Source organism: Alligator sinensis, unplaced genomic scaffold, assembly GCF_000455745.1.
Source record: "Alligator sinensis unplaced genomic scaffold, ASM45574v1 scaffold451_1, whole genome shotgun sequence".
Lineage (NCBI taxonomy): Eukaryota > Metazoa > Chordata > Crocodylia > Alligatoridae > Alligator > Alligator sinensis.
Window position 1 is genome coordinate 75693 of NW_005842097.1, and position 21065 is coordinate 96757.

At 43.4% G+C, this 21065-nt stretch overlaps 1 protein-coding gene across 1 annotated transcript in view; it reads left to right on the plus strand.

Moving 5' to 3' along the window:
• The window catches only part of NR2C2 (nuclear receptor subfamily 2 group C member 2), a 72800-nt gene that overhangs the window by 25320 nt on the left and 26415 nt on the right, over positions 1-21065 (plus strand). The window contains exons 3-6 of the mRNA XM_025204788.1: positions 6709-6819; positions 13900-14100; positions 18309-18411; positions 19852-20031. Coding sequence (XP_025060573.1) covers positions 6709-6819; positions 13900-14100; positions 18309-18411; positions 19852-20031 — 595 coding nt within the window. The remainder of the gene's footprint in view (positions 1-6708; positions 6820-13899; positions 14101-18308; positions 18412-19851; positions 20032-21065) is intronic.

Genomic DNA, 21065 nt, shown 5'->3' on the forward strand with positions numbered 1-21065 from the left:
AGAACTACATGACTCAGTTAATAATAGTTTTTATTTGAATATAATTAATTAACATTTTATGTTAATAGATAATGTGCAGTAATATTTTGCTTGGTGCCTTAAGTGTTTTTCTTTACTTTAAATCAAAGAGTAGCTAAAATACTTATATTCACCATAACAACTAACAAAACGTTCCTCCCTATACAAATTTAATTTATGACTAAGTCCAAGTTCAGTGTTCTCAAGCAAGGCAGACTTGATCAACGGGTCCTTCCAGAACTGCTTGGGTGGGGGTAACTTTTCTGCTTTTGTCAATGTAAGCTCCATGTAAATTAATATAATATATTAATATTAATATTTTATGTTTCAAGAGACCAGGGTTTTATCGAAAGATAGAAGATAGTGAATCTAAGACCAAATCCTAAAAATTTAAGAATTTTCTTGGGATTTCTAAACAGTAAGACTATATGGTTGTTGTAGGTTGATGACGCAACGGATACAATTTTACAATACCCTTGACAATACAGGAATTTACTTAGGAACAGTTTAAATCCTCATAATTAATGGAATGTAATTACCATCATAGCCTGACTTGTGTAGGATTTTGAGCAGATCAGAACTTCAAAATGAGTGAGATAACATTTAAGATAAGTTTCATTTTGCATCACAGATACACTTTAACAATTCCAAATTTTTTAATACATTCAGATTAAAAAATATTTAATTACAACCTTAGTTGTGGCTCATTTGTACCTCACTGGTCTCAAATAAGTAGATGTCACAGAAACTGAATTCTTTGGAAATCTGACTATAGAAGATAGAAATGTGACACTTACTATATATATATATATTCTGTTTCTACAGCCTATAGAAACAGACTACAGACTACAAACTATATATATATATATATATATAGTCAGCCTACAGTACCATGTGGTCTGAGTTCCTTGTCTGACTATTTAGTTAAGTAAATTAAAAGGAAAAATAGCTATTTTGTATCATTGTTGTAATAATAGCTGTCAGTATTTGTTGTTTAAATGGTAAAAGCTGTTGCCACTAATCACTTCAATATTATTGCTGGGTTCTGTTTGTACAAAAATTATCAATAAAGCATGTGACTGAGCAATGGTCTGTGATGCAGGAACTAGCATATTCTGTTGTGTTAAAAATTATTGACAAATCAAATATGTTAGTCTTTTCTGAGAAACTGTTGTAATCCAGCGTATTAAAAACAATGGTTCCATGTGGACGTGAAATCTGTGTGCCAGAGCTTTCTAGGAATGTTAGTTAAAAATATTGTTACATTTGCACACTATGATTCACTAATCAAATAATATCCATTGATTTCAATTTTCCCTCAATAGGCAAAGGCATTTGCCTACATCCCGGAGTACTGATTTGCAGAACATAAATTTAAAACAAGCCTCTTTCTAATGAGCACCATACAAATAAAGATATAAAAATGTGTTTTAATAATGTATATCAGAATGGATTTTTGAAAATTGTTATTTAAATAATGTATTACAAATCCAAGTGTTTTGTACTGACTCTCATTCAGAGGGTTCAATCCTGGGAGCTCTCCCAAGTATGCAAATTCTGTCCATTTCTGATGGCATCTTTTGTGTGGAGGGCTTGAAGGACCCAGTCTTGATTTTGTTATTCTCAGGTTTGTGGCTGAATAGACAGTGTTATGTAAATATTTATATAGTTGCTTCAATAATGAAAGGGTAAGTTTTTTATTTGGTGTATACACAAATAGGATTGAAAATGTTTTTGCATTCTCTTCCAAATATTGAGGAATCAAATAGCAGATCCAGTTCATATTTAGATATGAGGGAAGCCAATAAAACCTAATAAGGATTTTTCATATGGCTCAGATGAACACTAGAGCTGAAGCAGAGCTTAACCAAAACAAATTTACTGGGTCTGGGGATTGATGATGGCATATGGCACTTTCTCTTTTACTTGCAAGTTGATAATGACTGAAAGCCTATTAGCGGCCTTTGTGAAATGAATTTGGGTTCTTAGTCTGTTTCTTAGCTGGCCAGTGCTTACTTTACAGAAGCCATGATCAAAATGAGTACTACTTGTTTCCTCTTATTGGCACTTTCGTCAGCATAATTGAGGGCTGAATGGACATGAGAATGAACAGAAAAAAAATCACAGTTGGTAGGATTCTGTATGTATGTTTGGAGTGCCCATGTAATATCCCTTACGTGTACAGAGGTCTTGAAGGTTGTTGCGCTGCTAAGGCTCACAGAAAACTTTTTTACTGTCCAAGACCCCAAGGCCTGGAATAGACTCCCTCCAGAGGTGGTGCAAGCACCTGTTCTGGACTCTTTTAAGAAACATTTGGACGCTTATCTTTCTGGGATCCTTTGACCCTAGCTGACTTCCTGCCCCTCAGGCAAGGGACTGGACTCAATGATCTTCCAAGGTCCCTTCCAGCCCTAATGTCTATGAATCTGTGAAATCTTGGAAATCTGATTGAATGTATCTATACTCTTTCTAGGACAGAGGTAGCCAAATGTCCTAAACCAGGGGTGGCCAACCTGTAGCATGGGTGTCAAAAGTAGCATAGGCAGCACCTGTGTGTGGCATGTAGGAGACTGAGGAGAGGCAGGCAGCACAGTGGCAGACAGGGCAGGGAGCAGAAAGCAGATCTGCAGATCAGACAGGGAGCACAGGACAGGAAGCATAAAACAGAGCATCACCTTGGCCAGGGAGGCAGCACAGGAAGCAACAAGCTGAGTAGCAGATAGGGCAAGGGAAAAGGATCAGAGTGACACTTAGGGAGGGTGTAGAGCTCATTTGTGGCATGACTGCCAGAAGAGATTGCCCTCCTTCTGTCCTAAACAATAGAGGTGCACTGATATATCAGTGCCATATTGGATCTGCACTGATAAAAGGAAAAATAATGTTATCAGCTGTCAGCTTTTTTGGCCGGTGTAGCCAATAATGTCACGGATGAAGATAATATGCCTTCTGGCCAGGGTCCCCAAATGCCATGTGCATGTGTACAGCTGCAGCATGCACATGGCCAGGAATGCAGCCAGCCAAGGTGGACAGCAGTGCCCTGAAGGTAAGTCTGTGGAGGAGAAGGGGTGTGGGGGAGGAAAGGGGCATAGAGAGGGGAAGAGGCAGATTGAGGCATGCATGGTGAAGGAGGGAGTGGGGCTGGGAGTGCTGCCCAGCCAGGGTGGTGAATGGGACCCTAGGGTGGGAGGTGGCTCCTTGCAACTGCGTGCACCTCCTGGGAGAGGCATACGGGGCATGTGCCCCCCTGGATTTGTGTGTGGGGCAGATGTGAACTGCACACTGTGGGCTTGGGGCTCTCTGCCCTGCTGCCTTTGTCCTAGGAGCTACATGTTTGCTATGCAACCCCTGCCCACCTGGCAGCAGCGGTGACAGCACATTGTGCCTCCCGCTGCTGGGCAGGAAGGGGACATTTAGCCAGCTCATGGCTCCCAGGGCAAAGGCAGCAGGGTGGAGAGCCCTAAGCCTGAAGTGAGCAGCCTGCCTCTGCCCTTGCCCAGCTCGGTTCTGCTCCTAAAAATGTCCCTGCATTTAAAAATGGTGGCAGTGACGCTTGAACTAAAGCTTATTTGACAGGCTTTAGTTCAAGTGCCACTGCTGCCATTTTTAAGCACCAGGATGCCAATCCCCTGGATGAGCTGCCTGCAGCTCCTTCCCGCTGCCTGCCCTAGTCCTGGGGTCCCATTCACCACCCTGGCTTGACAGCCCCAGCCCCTGCCCCACTCCCTCCCTCACCATGGGGGCCTCAATCTGCCCTGCCACATCCGCCCATCCCCTTCCCCACCACAGACCTACCTGGAGGGCGCTGCTCTCCATGCTGCCCAGCTGTGCTCCCGTAAATAGGTTATCAGATTGACATTGGGCGATATGCCTGGTGAATAATCAGTTATCGGTATCGACCAAGAAAATCTTTATTTGCACACCCCTACTGAACAACCATACACATGATATCACACTCAAACAAATGCATTTAAATTGCACTTCTTTGCTGAATATAATGGTAGAAGAACAGCATTTCAGTTCTCTGGATGTATTCAGGGTTCATCTCCTTCCTTACATGACAAAAATGGGCTTATGCAGCATTTTGTATTCATTAGTCCTGCAGAATGAAGACAGACAGGAACTGTGGAGGGAGATAGTTTCTGTTCTGTCTCACTCAGTAACAGAGTTGTTAACTGAATTCCAGTAGCAGGAACAAGTGTTGTATTTTTCTTGCACACAATATGCACCATTTCCCCTAAAATCAGAACCCCCCAAATTGGGGTGTGTCTATTAAGCAGGGAGATGTTTTCTTCACTGTTTTCTTCCAAGCATACCTGGAGACACTGCATGCCATACAGCTGCCAAGATTACTTCCGTTTTTATGGCTCAACAAGCTAATGGAGTGGAGTCCTATGTTAAAACCTCTCACAGTTGTAGCTATTGGCTGAGCACTATGTAGCTTGTGCCTGAAGCAGGAAGTGAGGCTTGATGAGGCTTTTGATGTGGAAACATTATGTTTTTTTACAGGAACTTGTATAAAGAACTACCTGTAATAAAGAACTAACAGTCTTGCTACTGGCCTTGCAAAGATCTAGGGCCTAACCTTGTGTGATACAGAGTAAGTCCTCCTGGGAATATTGAGTGTCCAAGAAATGTGGCATCCAAGGACACAGTCTGGGTGAGGCAAAAGACAACAGGAAGTTCCCAGTACCAGCTGCCTCCCTCATATGGTTTCCTGGGATGCCACACTTCTTGGAATCTGTGGGTAGGTCCCCATGTGGAGGGGCGTGCGCTTGTAGAGGCACAAAAGACAGCAGCACAAGTTTGTGCCACTGCTTTATGCCCCATCACACGCCCCTCCACGTGTGCTTTGGTGAGCAGCAAATTATCCTGGGTAGGATGGGGCTCTGTGCTGACCCCAGTAGTATTTACTTGGTGTCCTGGTGCAGTAGGGGTGCAGATCTGGCAGCATGGAGCTTAGCCAGCAGCCAGAGAATTGCTCTGTCTGGCCAGCCCTCCATTTGTTCCAGTGCTTGCTACTGATGCATGCTCTATGCTGCTTTTTTCCCCCAGAGTTGGGGGGTTTGGGGTTTTTTTTGGTTTTTTTGCTACTGGGATTTCCTGATAGCAAATTTTGCAACTGCACTGCAAATCTGCAGTGTGACACACATTTTCATATTCTCCATGTGCAGTTTGTGGCACCACAAACTCCATGCCCCTGCACATGGAGACCCACCCTCCGTGTTTCCAAGAAGACTTACTCTATGTCATGACTGGGGAAAAAATCTGTTTTTTCTACTTTCTACCTTCAAAAAACAAGGTGCATGTTTTATTTGGAGGGGGACATGTTATATGCAAGAAAATATGGTATTACCCTTTGTCCTACTTGTGAAACCCTCATTGAGGATAATAACAACTGAACATGTAAAACTAAGGACAGGAATGGGCTATCTGGTACTCATTATTATTTATGTGTGGGAAGGTCTGCAGCACTAGCAGTAAAGAAAACTTGCATGCTGGGCAAATTTGATCTAGAAATCAGAGTAAAACTAGAACCACCTAAACTTTTCTACAGAGTTGCTTATCCAAATACATATCAACTCTTTAAATCTTAAATTTGAAATTCATGGCTACTAGGCAAATGAGTCTGCACCTTGTTCAAAGTAGACTGCAGAGGTAGCCAAGCATTATGCAAGATTTTAAGTAGACTACACAGATAAGCATAAAAGAGGAAAATGTCAGGGTCTGGCCGACAGGAAGCATATGTACTCCTGCAGAGCGCTCATTACCCCCTGTCTTTGACTATCTTTTCTTTAAGTGAAAGTCCCAACCAAGAATCAGAACATCTCTGGGCTCACAAGGGTATTTTTGGGTTATACAAAAAATGTAGGATTGGTAATAAGTCTTCTTTTCTTCACCCACATGAGAAAGGCTTGGTCTGAAATAATGGTCTGGAGAATAGAACGTTGATCCTAAAACTCAGACTTTGCAGATCACAAATCTCACAACATTTCATTTTCTTCATCTATAAAATAGTAATAGCAATACTATCTCCAAAAGATTGCTGTAGGCATATAAACTCACTTGATCGCCTAAAAGTTCATTCTTAAATCTGACAGGCATGTTACTGAAAGCAGCCAATGAATAAGTGACTGAGTGCTCACTAATCTCATTAAAGTAAATGGAAGAGGCAGGTGCACAGACATCTACAATCCAGGCCAGTTTTAGGCATGAACCTGAATGTGGATCTAGCTATCTAAATTTTGGCACCTGCTTTTGAAAATTCTGGACTCAAATGTTCATCAGACATGTTAAGATTCTCACAGAAAAGGTGATCTGTTAATGCAATATACTATTGTGTCCAATACAAAAAACTTTATTTTAAAAGGAAGCAAAAATCTATTGAATAAATTGTTGGAAGTTAAGAAAGTATATTTTTGCATTCCAATAACTGAAAGACCACACTGTTTTATTGTGGCAGTTAAAGTTATATTATACAGGGGCTGTTCTATAGAATAATTGGTGCATTCTTTTCAACAGCAACAACATACTCTGAAAATTCAGTGGAAACAGATGCAATGAGTTTTACTGACTGAAACCTTTTGTAATAAATCTAGAATCCGTGATGGAGCTGCTTGATGATTAGGAAAGGAAATATGTGGTATTTTGTAAAAGGGCATCAAAGTACAATTTCTCCCTGATTATTTACAGGTACAGACTGTTCAGACATCATTATCTGAATCACCAGTGATGACCAGCCCCTCCCCGCGTATCCAGATTATCTCCACAGACTCGTCCGTAGCTTCACCGCAACGCATTCAGGTAAAAGTCCACTGATTTAAGTAACGAAATATTATATCTTCATTTTTCCTCTTTCCACTTAGAGTTATTACAAAACCTGTTGAAGTCCTTTAAGTTCAGTGAGAGCCAGATCAGGCATTCAGTACAACCTAAAGTTCCCTTCCTCTTCAGAAAAAGAGCTAGGATATAATTGTTTGATTCTACGTGATATTCCCTTCTTAATGAACATGGAATCCACATGTCCTTTGTAGGAAACAAAACATTGCCCAGTCATTGTCCAGTGTTATTTCTTTGTCTGATTATAGTGAGGTCTTGTGTTTAACATTTCAGAAATCACAGAGGTCTCTTTATGATTACTATTTATAGCTGAGCATTGGGAGTTGTCCAGTGGCATATTTTTTGTTATAATTTTTGTCTATCTCCCTTATGTCTAGGAGAGCAAAAATAAAGCAAGTACCTCTTCACAATCAGTCTCTCCAGATTCCATCACTGTAGAAGGTTTCTCTTTTGTAGAGATAAGTTGTTAGTCTGGAGTGAGGCAGAAAACAGGGGAGATCTGCACCTTTATAGACTAAACCAGACATGTACAAAATAGCTATACATCCGGGGATGCATACCTTTTGCAATATATCTCTGGTGTAGGTAGTCAATAAGGCCAGGTCCAGACATTACACTTTTACTGATATAAGTGATCAGAAACCAGTCTCTACCCATAACAAGACAGAAGTTTGGTGCACACAGACTAGTTTAAAAAATGGCAGAATCCAGTCTAAGATTGTCCCCTCCTCATCCCACACCAAACGGCAAATGTGTGGTCTGTTCATTACCAATCTAAACTATGCCACTTACACAAAACAACGTAACTTTGATCAATTCTGCCTCAGCCTCTTCTAATGTCTGTACCTAGCTTTAAGGTATAAATCTACCCTGCCTTCTGCATGAATCCTAACTAATATGTATAGCTTATACTATACATCACTGGTTTAGTCTATAAATGTGCAAATCTACCCTGCCTTCTCTTTTCTAGACATACTTCTGGTTAATTCACAGGAGGATGAGCCTTTTGTCTCTCTACATATAGACATATCTCTCTCCAACTAATCAGAAAACATGTATTTCCTAAAAATGCATGACTGAAAATTACCAGGCACATGATGGAGTTCAGGATGCAAATCATCACGCCGTTAACTTCAATTTTGGTCAGTTAGGCACAAAAGTTCATTTAGTTCTTCATCAACCTACTGCTTCTGAAGGAGCTACCAGTCTGTGTAGAGGAAAAGTATCAGAATGGCAGAAAAAAATTCCCTTAAAATAGATAAAGCAGTATCATGGAAATATTGTGATCCATAGATAGTACTTTGTGAAATTTATGAATTTGTGTTGCTAGCTAAGATTTGCAATGTAAAACGCTGGTCAGGAAACACCTCCTTGGGCAAACTAGCAGCCTTAACAGTAATGGTTGCTCTTTAGCCTTCCGATAAAGTCATATGCTTATAGAAGCAAACTGGTTTAGACTTCATGCACTGATTTTATGTGCAGAAATTCTTGATTTTATCTGCAGAAAACTTTAAACTCTGCACTGGTCATTGAGATGAGGTAGAAAATGATAAAATCTACAAATAAAAAAAAAAATTAAAAGAGCTCTTCGAAGCTGTTTTTTCAGAATACAGCGAAAGGCAGAAATTCTAAACTTCAAGGAAACATTTCACAAGAGCCTGGTTTCTTCTCCAGCTTTGTTGGATTTCCTTTCTACAGAATTGTTAAGCTTCACGAAATACAGTAGCAGAGATTCTCAATGAGGAGGGTGTTTCATAGTTTCATAGTTGGTAGGGTCAGAAGGTACCTAAGCAGATCATCTAGTCTGACCCCCTGCCATGGGCAGGAAAGGAAGCTGGGGTCAAGTGACCTCAGCTAGGTGGCTGTCTAGCCTCCTTTTGAAGACCCCCAGGGTAGGGGCGAGCACCACTTTCCTTGGAAGTTGGTTCCAGCTCCTAGCTACCCTGACAGTGCAGTAGTGCCTCCTGATGTCTAGCCTGAATCTACTCTTAGTCAACTTATGGCCCTTGTTCCTTGTTACCCTGGTAGTGCTCGGGGGAACAAGGACTCTCCCATTGCCTGCTGGTCCTCCTTGGCAAGTTTATAGGTGGCCACCAGATCCCCTCTCAGCCTTCTCTTGTGGAGGCTGAATAGGTTCAGGTCTCATAGCCTCTCCTCATAGGGCCTGCCCTGCTGCCCCCGTAATCATGCAAGTGGCCCTCCTCTGGACCCTCTTGATGCTGTCCACATCCCTCCTGAAGTGTGGCGCCCAGAACTGGACGCAGTACTCCAACTGCAGCCTGACGAGAGTCGCAAATCGCAAATCACCTCCTTGGACCTGCTCGGGATGCATCTATGGATGCATGACAACGTGCGGTTAGCCTTCCTGACCGCGTCCCCACACTGCCGGCCCATGTTCATCTTGGAATCAATAGTGATTCCAAGATCCTTCTCTGCCTCTGTGGTGATGAGAAGGGAGTTCCCCAGCCTTTAGGTATGCTGCTGGTTCTTCCTCCCCAGGTGCAACACCTTGCACTTATCAGTATTGAATCCCATCCTATTCTCATCCACCCACCTCTGTAACCTGTCAAGATCTAGTTGTAGCCTGTCCCTGTCTTCTAGCGTGCTCACTTCTCGCTGCATCTTAGTGTCATCTGTGAAGTAGGCATCGACACAACAGACGCCTAATTTTTTAATCAGGATGGAGTGAGAGACAGTGTTGAAGGCCTTCCTAAAGTCCAGGAAGACTACGTCCACCGTGACACCTATGTCCAAGGCTTTTGTGACCTGGTCATAGAAGGCCACCAGGTTGGTCTGACAGCACCTGCCTCTAATGAACCCATGTTGCCCCTAAGCATAAACTCCCCTGCTGGCCCCTCGCAGATGTGCTCCTGGATAATTTTCTCAAAGAGCTTCCCCAGGACCGAGGTAAGACTAACGGGCCTATAGTTTCCTGGGTCCTCTTTCATCCCTTTTTTGAAAATGGTGACCACACTGGCCCTTTTTCAGTCATCAGGCACCTCACCAGAGCACCACGAGTGCTCATAAAGCTGTGTCAGGGGTCCTGCAATGGCCTCTGCCAATTCCCTAAGCACTCTGGGGTGGAGATCGTCAGGACCTGCTGATTTGAACACATCTAGTCACTCCAGAAGTTCCCTGACTAGGTCCTCACTGACCCTGGGCCTGGGTGCACCCCCCCTGGGTCCATCTGGAATCCCAGTGTGGGGGATGCCCCTGTCCCTGCTCAGAAAAATGGAAGCAAAGAATCTGTTAAAGAGATTAGCTTTGTCATCTGGGGTTGATCACCTTATTCCCATGCACGTCACCCCTTCACCCACAGCTCCTACCCACAGCCCCGCTCCCGCAACAGCCCGTGCTGCCGTCCCAGGTAGACAGCACGGACCCTCGCACAGACAGTGGCTCTGGGCATGTTTGAAGCCCCAGAGCAGGGGTGGGCAATTATTTTGGGCAGAGAGCTGGTTACTGAGTTTTGGCAAGCCATCGAGGGCCACATGACAGGCAGCTGGGGGCAGATAAATATTAATTTTTTAAAATTTTTTTAGGGGCCTCATGGGCTGGATAGAATGGCTTTTTTGCGCAGATCCGGCCTGTGGGCTGTATTTTGCCCGGGGCCACATCCGGCCCACGGGCCGCATTTTGCCCACCACTGCCCCAGAGCATGCCGCTGCCTCGGCACCAGTGGGCCCTGCATAACTGAGCACCTGCAGCCACCAGGGAGAAGCCACTTTTGCAAAGGTGCCCAGTGCTCAGCAGAATGGAAAGCCTTACCCTGTTCGGACTACATTTACCAGGGTGCTTCAGGCACATGGCCACAATTATCAGCTACAACGACAAAAAAAAAGCTGATAGCCAATAACATCATTTCTCCTTTTATCAGTGCCGATCCAGTAGCCAACTGATATAATCAGTGCACCCCTACTAGTTACCATTCTTATAATGTATAATAGGATTATACAAAATGAACAACAAAAGTGTTGTAATTAGGAAAATATCTAGTCATTAAATAAACATAACCAGTCATTTTCATTATTTTTTATAAGTATTCTATTACCTTAACAGTTCACACATTCATTTAACAGGGGTACCAGTATGTGCAAATTCACTACACATCATTTCTCCAGGACATCTTTACCTCTGACCACAACCATGGAATCAATTATTTCAATATGCACGGAATACGTACATTGGGTGTTTGTATATCTTAAGATCATTGCTGTATCTTTTATTCAGCTGTGACTGGTTTTGAAATGTGAGTGGTGAATTTTTATATCCATAAATATTATCATTAACCAAGACTATATACTATATTATGAGGATAATGGGATATTATGCCATAAGAATACAGATTGAGGGTGGGGGGTTCTTAAATGGCAATCCTTATGTTTTATAAGGATTATGGGGCCTGCCCTGCAAAACATTACTCACACAGGTAGCTTTTACAAACAAATCATCACATTTTCATAATAACCTTAACTGTAATTTAGCAAAAAACCTTGTGTTGGAATTGTGTATTTATTTTTAACCAAAATAGTAACAATCTCAGGTACAGACCTGAGATTGAATGATGTTGATTTTTTTCTCTTATTTTACCAGCAGAGGCTAGTTTCACAGTTTACTAATACTTTTCACTGTTTCAGAATGGGTGAGTTTGACTTCATAGGGAGCATCCAGATGAGTGCGCACATGCCCCTTGCCCCTTTGAGGCGGGGCAAGAGGCACATGTGGGAACGAAAAAGGGGGTGGATTAATGGGTGTGGGTGGGTGAGAGGTGGCAGTGGGAAGTGGGGGGTTTTGGGGAGTGGCAGGGGGGGATGTCCCCGGGGCTGCGGGGGGTATGGACCCGGCCCAGCCCTGTGTGGCTCGCTAGTCCAGCTTTGCACCGGAGCGGGTTGCAGGGCTTCGAGAGACGCGCATAGAACCTGTGCCTCCTGGAGCCATGTGACCCACTCCAGTGCAAAGCCGTACTAGCAAGCCACACAGGGCTGGCTCAGGCCCTGCTGCACACCACCCCCTGTGCAGGCACAGGCTGGGACCGCACAGGCCGCTGGACCTTGGTGGCAGGACCTGGCGCGGCACGCGGGGACCGCATGCCGGGCCCAGCCGGTTCCTGCCACCCTTGGGGCCCCTCTGCTGCCCAGCTGGGCCGGGCTGTTGGCGGCAGGACCTGGAGTGGTATGCAGGGACTGCACGCCTGCCAGGTCCTGCCGGCCCTGGGGCTGCTCCTGCAGGACTGGGAGCAGCGGCGCTGCTGGGGGTGGGCATCTGTGGTGGCTTCTCAGGTCCGGTCCCTGTGCACCATGTCGGTTCCTGTTGCCAAGGGCCCAGCCCAGCCAAGTGGCAGAGGGGCCCCAAGGACGGCAGGACACGGCTGGGCCTAGCACACGGTCCCTGCATGCTGTGGCGGGGGCCGGCACCAATGTCCTGGCCCGCCCGCCCTGGGCGGGGGGGCTGTGTCCCTCCAGGGTGCCTGGGACCCTGGGCTGAGGGACTGGGGCCCTGTGGGGGATAGGGGCTGTGGCCCTCCAGGGGGGAACTGGGGCGCTGTGGTGGGGGGCATTCCATGTGCGGTGTGGGGGGCTGCACCCTATGGGGGCCAGGGGACCCACCCCTCCTGGGCAGCCTCCCCACAAGGTCCCCCACACCCACAGTCCCCCCCAGCAATCACCCCATACCTACCTACATACCAACCCACATCCTTCCACATACACCCACCCACCTTCCCCCACACTGCTTCCCACCCCCTTCCTGCAAACACCACATCCCCCCATCACACACCCATCATGTGTGAAGAAAACGAAAAGCACACATCAACACATACAGGTATTTAGAATTTTATTTTATCATGATGATAGACAGTGGTAGGCCTCCACATTGCTTTAACATTGTAAATATACCAATAAAGCATTGCCCAACTGATTGCTCTCTTTCTCTCTCTTTCGCGCTCTCTCTCGCTCTCTCTCTCTATATATATATGAATGTGTGTGTGTATAGAGTTGTCTTTTGTTTTAATTGTGGAAAAACATGGATTTGGGGGTATTTTTAAAAATGGATTTGGGATGCTGCTGCAGCAGTACAGCTGGCACAAGGGGTACTGTCCCCAGGTACCAAGTGGCCGGGCCCCAGAAGTTCCTGAGAGCGAGTAGCCCTGAGCTGCTTGCCAGGGCAGCTTTTTGTATGGATGGGGCCAGGACAGAACAGCTTTTTATACTGCTGGGGACAGCACAGGTGCTGGCTCTGGGCTCTAGCTCCCCCTGGCTGCAGATCCGGGAGGAGCCAGGCAGGGTTATTTTGCCCCAAGTGGCACAGTTTGTTCCACAACAAAGTGCATGTCCAAGCACGTGCGCCAAGGCAAAAAGCCCTGGCTCAAATTTGCACCGCTTCTATTTGAGATGCTGCAAGTGCACGTGCTTACATGTATGGATGCACCCATAGAGTTTTCCAAGGTATATTTACTATATCATTTTTAATTCATTAAGTGAGTAATTTATGATACTGTCTTACTAGGTTTGCTTTGTGTGGACTGGTTACATGTCTGACTATTCATTGCCGTGTACAATATGTTCATATTTTTCATTTAGGTGAACATGAGAATCTTAGTCATTGTATTTCATAGGTATTCATTTTACACTGTTTGGGTCACATATTATAGAGATTCCTTCCTGACCAGTTTGGTATAATAATCATGATCATAATAATCATGATCCAGCTGTTTCCCCACACATCTTAACTTTTTCCATAATCAGTGCTGCCTATTCTACAAGCAACTTAAATATCATCTTTCTCTGCAGCAGCTCTGTGTGTGTGTGTGTGTGTGTGTGTGTATGTGTGTGTGTGTATTTAGGGGGCCTGATTCCACTGCCTTGCACTTTGTATAATCATTTATGCTCATCTTCCACAGATATAAATGACTAAGCAAGTTGCAAGGCAGTGAGGAATCGTGGAGATCATCAGGTAAAATAGGATATAGATCTGAGATGCAACCGTTTAAAATCTCTTGGTCCCATCTCCTATTATTCCGATTGAATTCTTCAATATTTGTTACAGATTGTGACAGATCAGCAAACAGGACAGAAAATCCAGATAGTGACAGCTCTGGATTCATCAGTGTCTCCAAAGCAACAGTTTATCTTGGCCAGTCCGGATGGAACTGGGACAGGAAAGGTGATATTAGCAGCACCTGAGACATCTAATGCCAAGCAGCTCATCTTTACCACCACGGACAACATCGTGCCAGGCAGAATTCAGGTAAATGCAATAATTAAAAGAATCCATCCATCTCTTCAGTTATTGATTTAAGTACATTGAATTGTATAATAAACTAGAATACCTGTGGAGGCTTTAGAAATTTTCATAAGTCTAAGCTTCCTGAATGCACATTAAATCATTGTTTTGTCCATTTCTATTTTAAGTTTACTTCCTAATGTGCCATAGTAAACTGCCTCATGACATTGATTGGGCAAGTAGGTTGTTACAGGTTCATAAGTCTGCAAATTATGTACTTCATCTATTTGCCCTTGTGTCCTTCTACTCTTATCCATTTCTCCTTCCAGTTTGGTCATATATCCCATTGTGTCAACACCTGTGTTACATGTTCTTATTAAAGGCTAGATCCTGTTAAGACTTCTGTGCATATATAATTTGATGCCTGGGAGTAGCCTCATTAGTAGCAATGGGAACTCTCACCGAGGCAAAGATACATTTTTACTTACTTCCAAGATTTTGCGGCAGATATTATCTTACATGTTTTTATGGGGTTATGATCATGATTCAGTCTTCTGGGAAGTACTGTAATACATATAACATATAAAATATTAATAATAAAGATCAGATTTTCTCTGATAAAATAGGAGTTTCCCTCCCTACACCCATATCCACCTCTTTAGAATAAACATCTACTTCTTATTGCTGTCTTTGTGATGGAACTATCACTTAATTAAATAAGAAATGTAAAAAATGACTTACAGGGAGAAAAGTGCCAACAGTTTGTTATCATTTAAATTATAATTGGTTTTAAAAACTCTTTCTTAATTAAAAGATAATGACATTTCATGTTAAAATGCCTCTCAGAATAGAAAGCCTTTTTGAATAATAATTTTATTTGTTCTTAGTGGAATGATTTGGACAGAAAAGCACAGGCCCACAAAAGAAAATATGATATCATTATATTCAACATGCAGTGTTTTGGCGGAATAATAGTTCCTTAAAATATTTCAAGGGAGATGAACATGAATAAATATCTTATATATGTTGAGTTTCCGCTTTATCTAAAGGTGAGAATTTGTTTCTCCTTAGTACTAAGTGGGTGTGTCTACACTGGACACTCCACCGCACAGTTGACTAATCTGCTGTGCAATTATACATCACCCTCTACATGTGCACACCATTTACTGCACAAGTGGGACAGCTCCCACCCAGCCCCCAGCTGCACAAGGAAACCCTCACTCAGCTGGGGGTGGCTAGGAGCTGCGTCAGAAGCAGGACAGCTCCTGGCCAGCCCTGGGCTGCTCAGGGAAATCCCTGCCTAGCCAGGGGCTGGCTGAGAGCTGCCCCAGAAGTGGGATAGGTCTTATCCCCATGTGCAGGGGCCCAGGAGAGCTCTGCAGTGGCAGCCGTCTCCCCTATATATCAGGACTCCTCCCAATTTGTACAGGGCAAGGAGACTACTGCCACTGCAGCCAGAGCTCTCCTGGCCCCATGCAAAGGGGGACTGTCCCCATGCTCCCTGATAGCCCTCGGGCTAGCACCCCGGGGGAGCCTGGAGCTCCACCCGGCTGCTGCAGGGGGCCAGAGCAGGGTAGGAGCAGCCCTGCACCGCAACAGGAAGCAGGTGCAGACATGTTTCCTGGGAAGGCTTACTGCGCAGTAAGCCTTTATAGCATTAATAGCATTTGTAGACACGCCCAGTGATCTGAAACATAATACAGTACACTGATTCCATGCCCTATTTCAGGGGTGGGAAACCAGAATTACCCACCCTGGATCAAAGGCAGGTGCTAGGACCCTGCTACTGTCATTTTTGTTCTCCCTGGTAGCATAGGGAAACTGTCTATAGCCATCTTTTGCCCCTGTGGTGGCATGGGGAGAGTGCCTGCACAAGGCACCTCCTGCTGCCAAAGCCTGAGGTTCCCTAGGCTGAATGTAGCCCACAGGCTGTAGTTTGCCAGCCCCCTGCCCTAAATGACACATCAGTTAAACCAAAATGTCCCAAATATTTGGTGGAATATTTAATTCTAAAATATAAGCCTAGTTTAAAGCTTAACATTTCTCTTTTGAATTATGTTTTAACGTTTTGGATAGTGAAGATAGCTTTCTTAACACAATATCAGCAAGTAAATCAACGACAGCTTTTGTAATGGTTGGGTTATGCTGCCTCATTTCCCTCCTTCCCCCCTCTATCTCTCACTTCTCCCTTTCTCCTCTTCTTCTGTGCCATGGCTTTTCCTTCTGTCTACTTCAGCAGTAGACAAAGGGTCTATTCCTTCATTCACTGAAGGCCAGTGTGCTGTGGATTACCTTTCATCTACCACATGTTTTGAGTTTGCACACAGGCACTTTTCACAACCAGTTGATGCATGATAAATACTTTTTACCTCATGGTAATTAATGCACAGGCCCTTAAATTTAAATTTAGTTGGGAAACTTTGACAGTACAAGGAATTAGCAGTACTAAGGCAAACAGTTCTTTATTGTTTGACTCAGTGTAATATATTAAAACAGCTGTAGTTGTTAAATAGGAACATATGAAACAGGAGAGGAAGGGATCTCCTGGTTCATTAAGTGAAATATTTTCTATTATAAAGTAGCTACATCTCATAAACTTAACAAGTTTTATCTAAAAACTTGGACTTTGTTGTGCCCCCCACTGCAACAGGAAGGTTGCTCCAGTGTTTTCTGCTCTTGATGGTTAGAAACTTTCTTCTCTTTTCAACCTAAACTTAGTCATGGTCAGATTATACCCATTTATTCTTATGTTAATGTTGTTCTTAGGTTTAAATACCTCTCCTTGCTGTTTATGCCCCAAAGTATTTATAGAAATAAATTATCTCTCTTCACAGCATTCATATCGCTAAGCTAAACAAGCCAAGTTCTTTCAATCTCCTCTTGTTATATAAGTTCTGCATTTCTCTTGTACTCTTAATAGCTCTTTTATGCACCTGCTTCAGTATCTTGAAAGTAGGTCATCAAAACTGTATATCTAGTTTTCCAGATGAGGCCTCACCACTGCCTTGTACAGTGTCATTTTTCTTCTATATCTGTACTGCAAATATTTCACCTGATTAGGGGTGTACCAATAAAGATTTTTTGGGCTGATACCGATGGCTGATTATTAACGTACCATATTGGCCGATACTGATCCAATTGCCAATATTGCGGCCTGACAGCTTGGAGAGCAGAGTCCAGCTGGTAAGTCTGTGGGGGGGGAGGGGCAGGGGGAAGGAAGGGAGGTGGGGAGGCAGATCGAGGTACCCACAGTGAGGGAGGAGGGGGGCTGGGGCAGGTGCTACCCCAGTGGGGCAGGGCGGGGCACAGGATAGAGTTGCAAGGAGCTCATCTTGGGATGCAGGGAGGATGGGGGAGCAGCTCCTGCTGCTGCGCACACCCCGCAGCAGGCATAGGGGGCATGTGCCCCCCGGATCTGTGTGCAGGGTGAGGATGGGCTGCCACTGTGGGCTGGGGCCAGGGGCGACACCAGACTCTTCCTGGCAGGGGTGGGACTGCACTCAGGGCATGTGGCAGCAGCATTGGGGGGGCAGAGTACAAACCCCCTGTGCCTTCCCCAGGGGTGCACGCAGCAGTGGGAGCTACTTCCCTCCTCCCCACATCCCCCCAGATGAGCCACTTGCGGCTCCACCCCACACCCCACCCCAGCTGGGCAGTGCCTGCTCCTGCCCCAGCCCCACTCCCTCCCTCACTTGGGGGGCCTCAATCTGCGCCCCCCACACTCCACTTCCCTCCCCTCTGCCCTTTCACCCCAACAGACTTACCAGCTGGATGCTGCTTTCCAAGCTGCCAGGCTGGCTGCATGATTGCTGCATCTGCGCACATGCACACGGCACTTATCATCAACATTACTGGCCACATCAGCCAAAAAAAGCTGATTGCCAATAATATCGATTTTCCTTTTATTGGTACTGATACATCTCAGGATTGCCTTTGCCTTTTTTGTACCTGTATAACATGAATTATTCATAGTCATCTTAAGAATTCAGGTCATTCCAATGCCCAACTAATGGTTTTCCAGTTTATATCAGAAACTCTTAGCAGCTCCTAAATCGATGGCCTTCCACTTTAGACTGTTTTCTTTTATTGTATTCCCATTACTCTCACCTGTAAGGACATCCAGTTCTTCCTTTGTATTATACCTGTGTTATAACATTGCCCTTTATAGATAATGCTACCCAACTTGGTATCACTAGCACACTCCTACTTTTTGTTCTGGCATTTTTTTTTAGATAGTGACAGACTCTGCTTCAGTGGAACGTTTGTTGGGTAAAACTGATGTTCAGCGGCCCCAGGTGGTAGAGTATTGTGTGGTCTGTGGAGATAAAGCATCAGGTAAGCAAATATACTTTTGTGACATAAAATGTGTTGAGAAATTAGGGCAAAGATGAAGCGTACTGGCAATTGCCAATAGTTGCTTGTATACTTCACAGAATTTCATTATGTTTGATTATTGCTCTGAACAATCAAGTGACATAACATATGGACCACAACTGGAACAAGCTGTACTCAGCATCCTCTTAGTTAAACTCTGCTTGGTCCAGTAGTAGCCTGCTTGCTGATATTGACAGCATAACTTTTACTTCCTACCTGTTAACAGGAGTACAGGGTGAGGGATATAAGTTTGCTTTCATTTTCATGGCTAGTTTGAGTTCATGGATTTGTTTTGGGGAGCCTACTCAACCCCTAGTAACACTAAAGCTTAGGAACTGACATAGCAGATCACTGGTCTATCTGGTTCAGTTTTTCAGTCTTTCACAGTGCCCATTTGCTTCACAGGAAGGTCCAAGAACTTTCATAATAGAATAAATAGGCCATGGGGTTGAATCTTTAACTTTATATCAGTTAAAGGCTAGTTTGTGCCCTAAAGCAAGAAGGATTATTTTAGGCATGCAAGGAACAAATCTATATTTAAACTTCTCTGACATTTCCATTATAAGCCCTTATTTTCAGTCATGTATAACTTTTTCATATTGTAACCATCTGACCTGAAATTTCCAAGGCTGGGGGACTGCTTCAGATATTTCAGGCTGGTCATCTAAAATTAGTGTACGCTTCTGTCATCTAAAATTAGTGTAGACTTCTGACATAAATGTGTCTCAGTCCCCTAATTTGTAAAATGGGAACAGTAATACAGCATCACCTCATGGGAGTGATGTAAAGGCAAATTAATTAAAGTTTGTGGGCTAGCTAAGCAGTAATGTGTTGCCATTGGCATATGGCATTTTTGTGAAAGCACTTGAGGGGTGCTACTTCCCATTTGCTTTTATATATTATTCTGTCTTAATGTAGGCCTGAACCTTTGTTGGGAAGGGTGGCATATAAATCTAATACATAAAATAATAAAATGCTAAGGAACTAGCCTATTAGAACATCAGTAATTCTTTACTCAAGGTATGGATGATAGTAAATTATGTACATATTGAATGATGAGGAGAAAATACATTTTTGAATAGCTCATTTGGTGAGCACTCTTCATCGTGTGCAGTGTGAGTCAGAGGTCCTACATTGTATTGCATGCAATTTAGTACATGAAGCCTTGACTAGGTTGGGGATTGCCATTATGGAAACCCTTTAAAGGAAACAGACTAAACCTGAAGGGGCTTTTGCAAAAATAATCTCTGTGACATTAGACTGGAATACTGTTGTCACTGAAGAAATCTACCGTGCAATTTGCCAAAATACTTCACCTGCATAGAATAAGATGTTGACATTAAAAATATAAATCATTTTCTTGGGATAAAAGACTTGTACGTTCATTCTGTTTTCCTTTAGGTCGTCACTATGGTGCTGTCAGTTGTGAGGGATGCAAAGGTTTCTTTAAAAGGAGTGTCAGGAAGAACTTGACCTACAGTTGTCGTAGCAACCAGGATTGTATCATCAATAAACACCATCGGAATCGTTGCCAGTTTTGTAGGCTTAAGAAATGCCTAGAGATGGGCATGAAAATGGAATGTGAGTATTCAGTACCCAGTGTGATGTCACGTACTCCAGGTAATGAATGCAGAGATTGCTGTAAACATTTTTAGCACCTACGCTAACCAGTCCATGAAAAAACCTAATTCTAATACATCAGAAATATTCCCTTGTATGCAAATGAAGAGGCATTTTCAGGCCAGAGATTTTATTATCCCACCAGTTTAGCACTTCACATTTTTAAAGTACTTTACAGACATTAGCTAATTCTTAAAACTCTTGTCAGCTTGATTATTTTCACCAAATTGTATGTGAGAAACTGAAGCATCCTAATATTAAATGGCTTGCACGAAGCCATACAGAAAATTAGAGGTAAGAGTTCCTGGTTGCTAGTCCATTCAGTGGTGGTATCCCAATATTGAAAGCATACACTACACCTTCTTTAAAATTGCTATATAAATGTTTCTGATCATCCATGTCATTTTTAAGAAAAAGTGTGTTTTCCTCTACTTGAGGACTAGGCCTTTTTTAATCCTGGAGAAATGTATTTAGGAGCCCACTAGCCCTGTTCCTTAATTGGCTGAAAATAATGCATTATTCAGAAATCACTTACAAATCCACTGTGACTTAGAAGTATACTGTCATCTTTCAGGTGGCAGTGCAAAATTTCTCAGCTGAACTGGTCTGCTTTCAGTTTTCATTTCATTTTATTAGGTAGTTTTTAATAAAATGTTTGAGAAATACTATTTGCTCTAAATCTATATATTATTTCCTGAAAAATATAGTATGAGAATTCATCTTCCAGAATGCTTTACATAGTTAAATACAATGTGGTAGAAAACTATGATTCTGGCTCAGTAGACCACTTAAGTGCCATGCCACTTAAGTGCCATCATGCTGAGATGTAGTGCAAGAACAGGACCTAGGTCCCTTTAGCCATCTTACAGAATTTCCAGTATTGCGTTTACTTGAACTGAGCCAATACATGCTGAAATCCCACATTACGTATTAACACGTTTAAAAAAAAATAGATGAATTATTTCCTTTCAAATCTGTTTCTATTCTATTGTAGC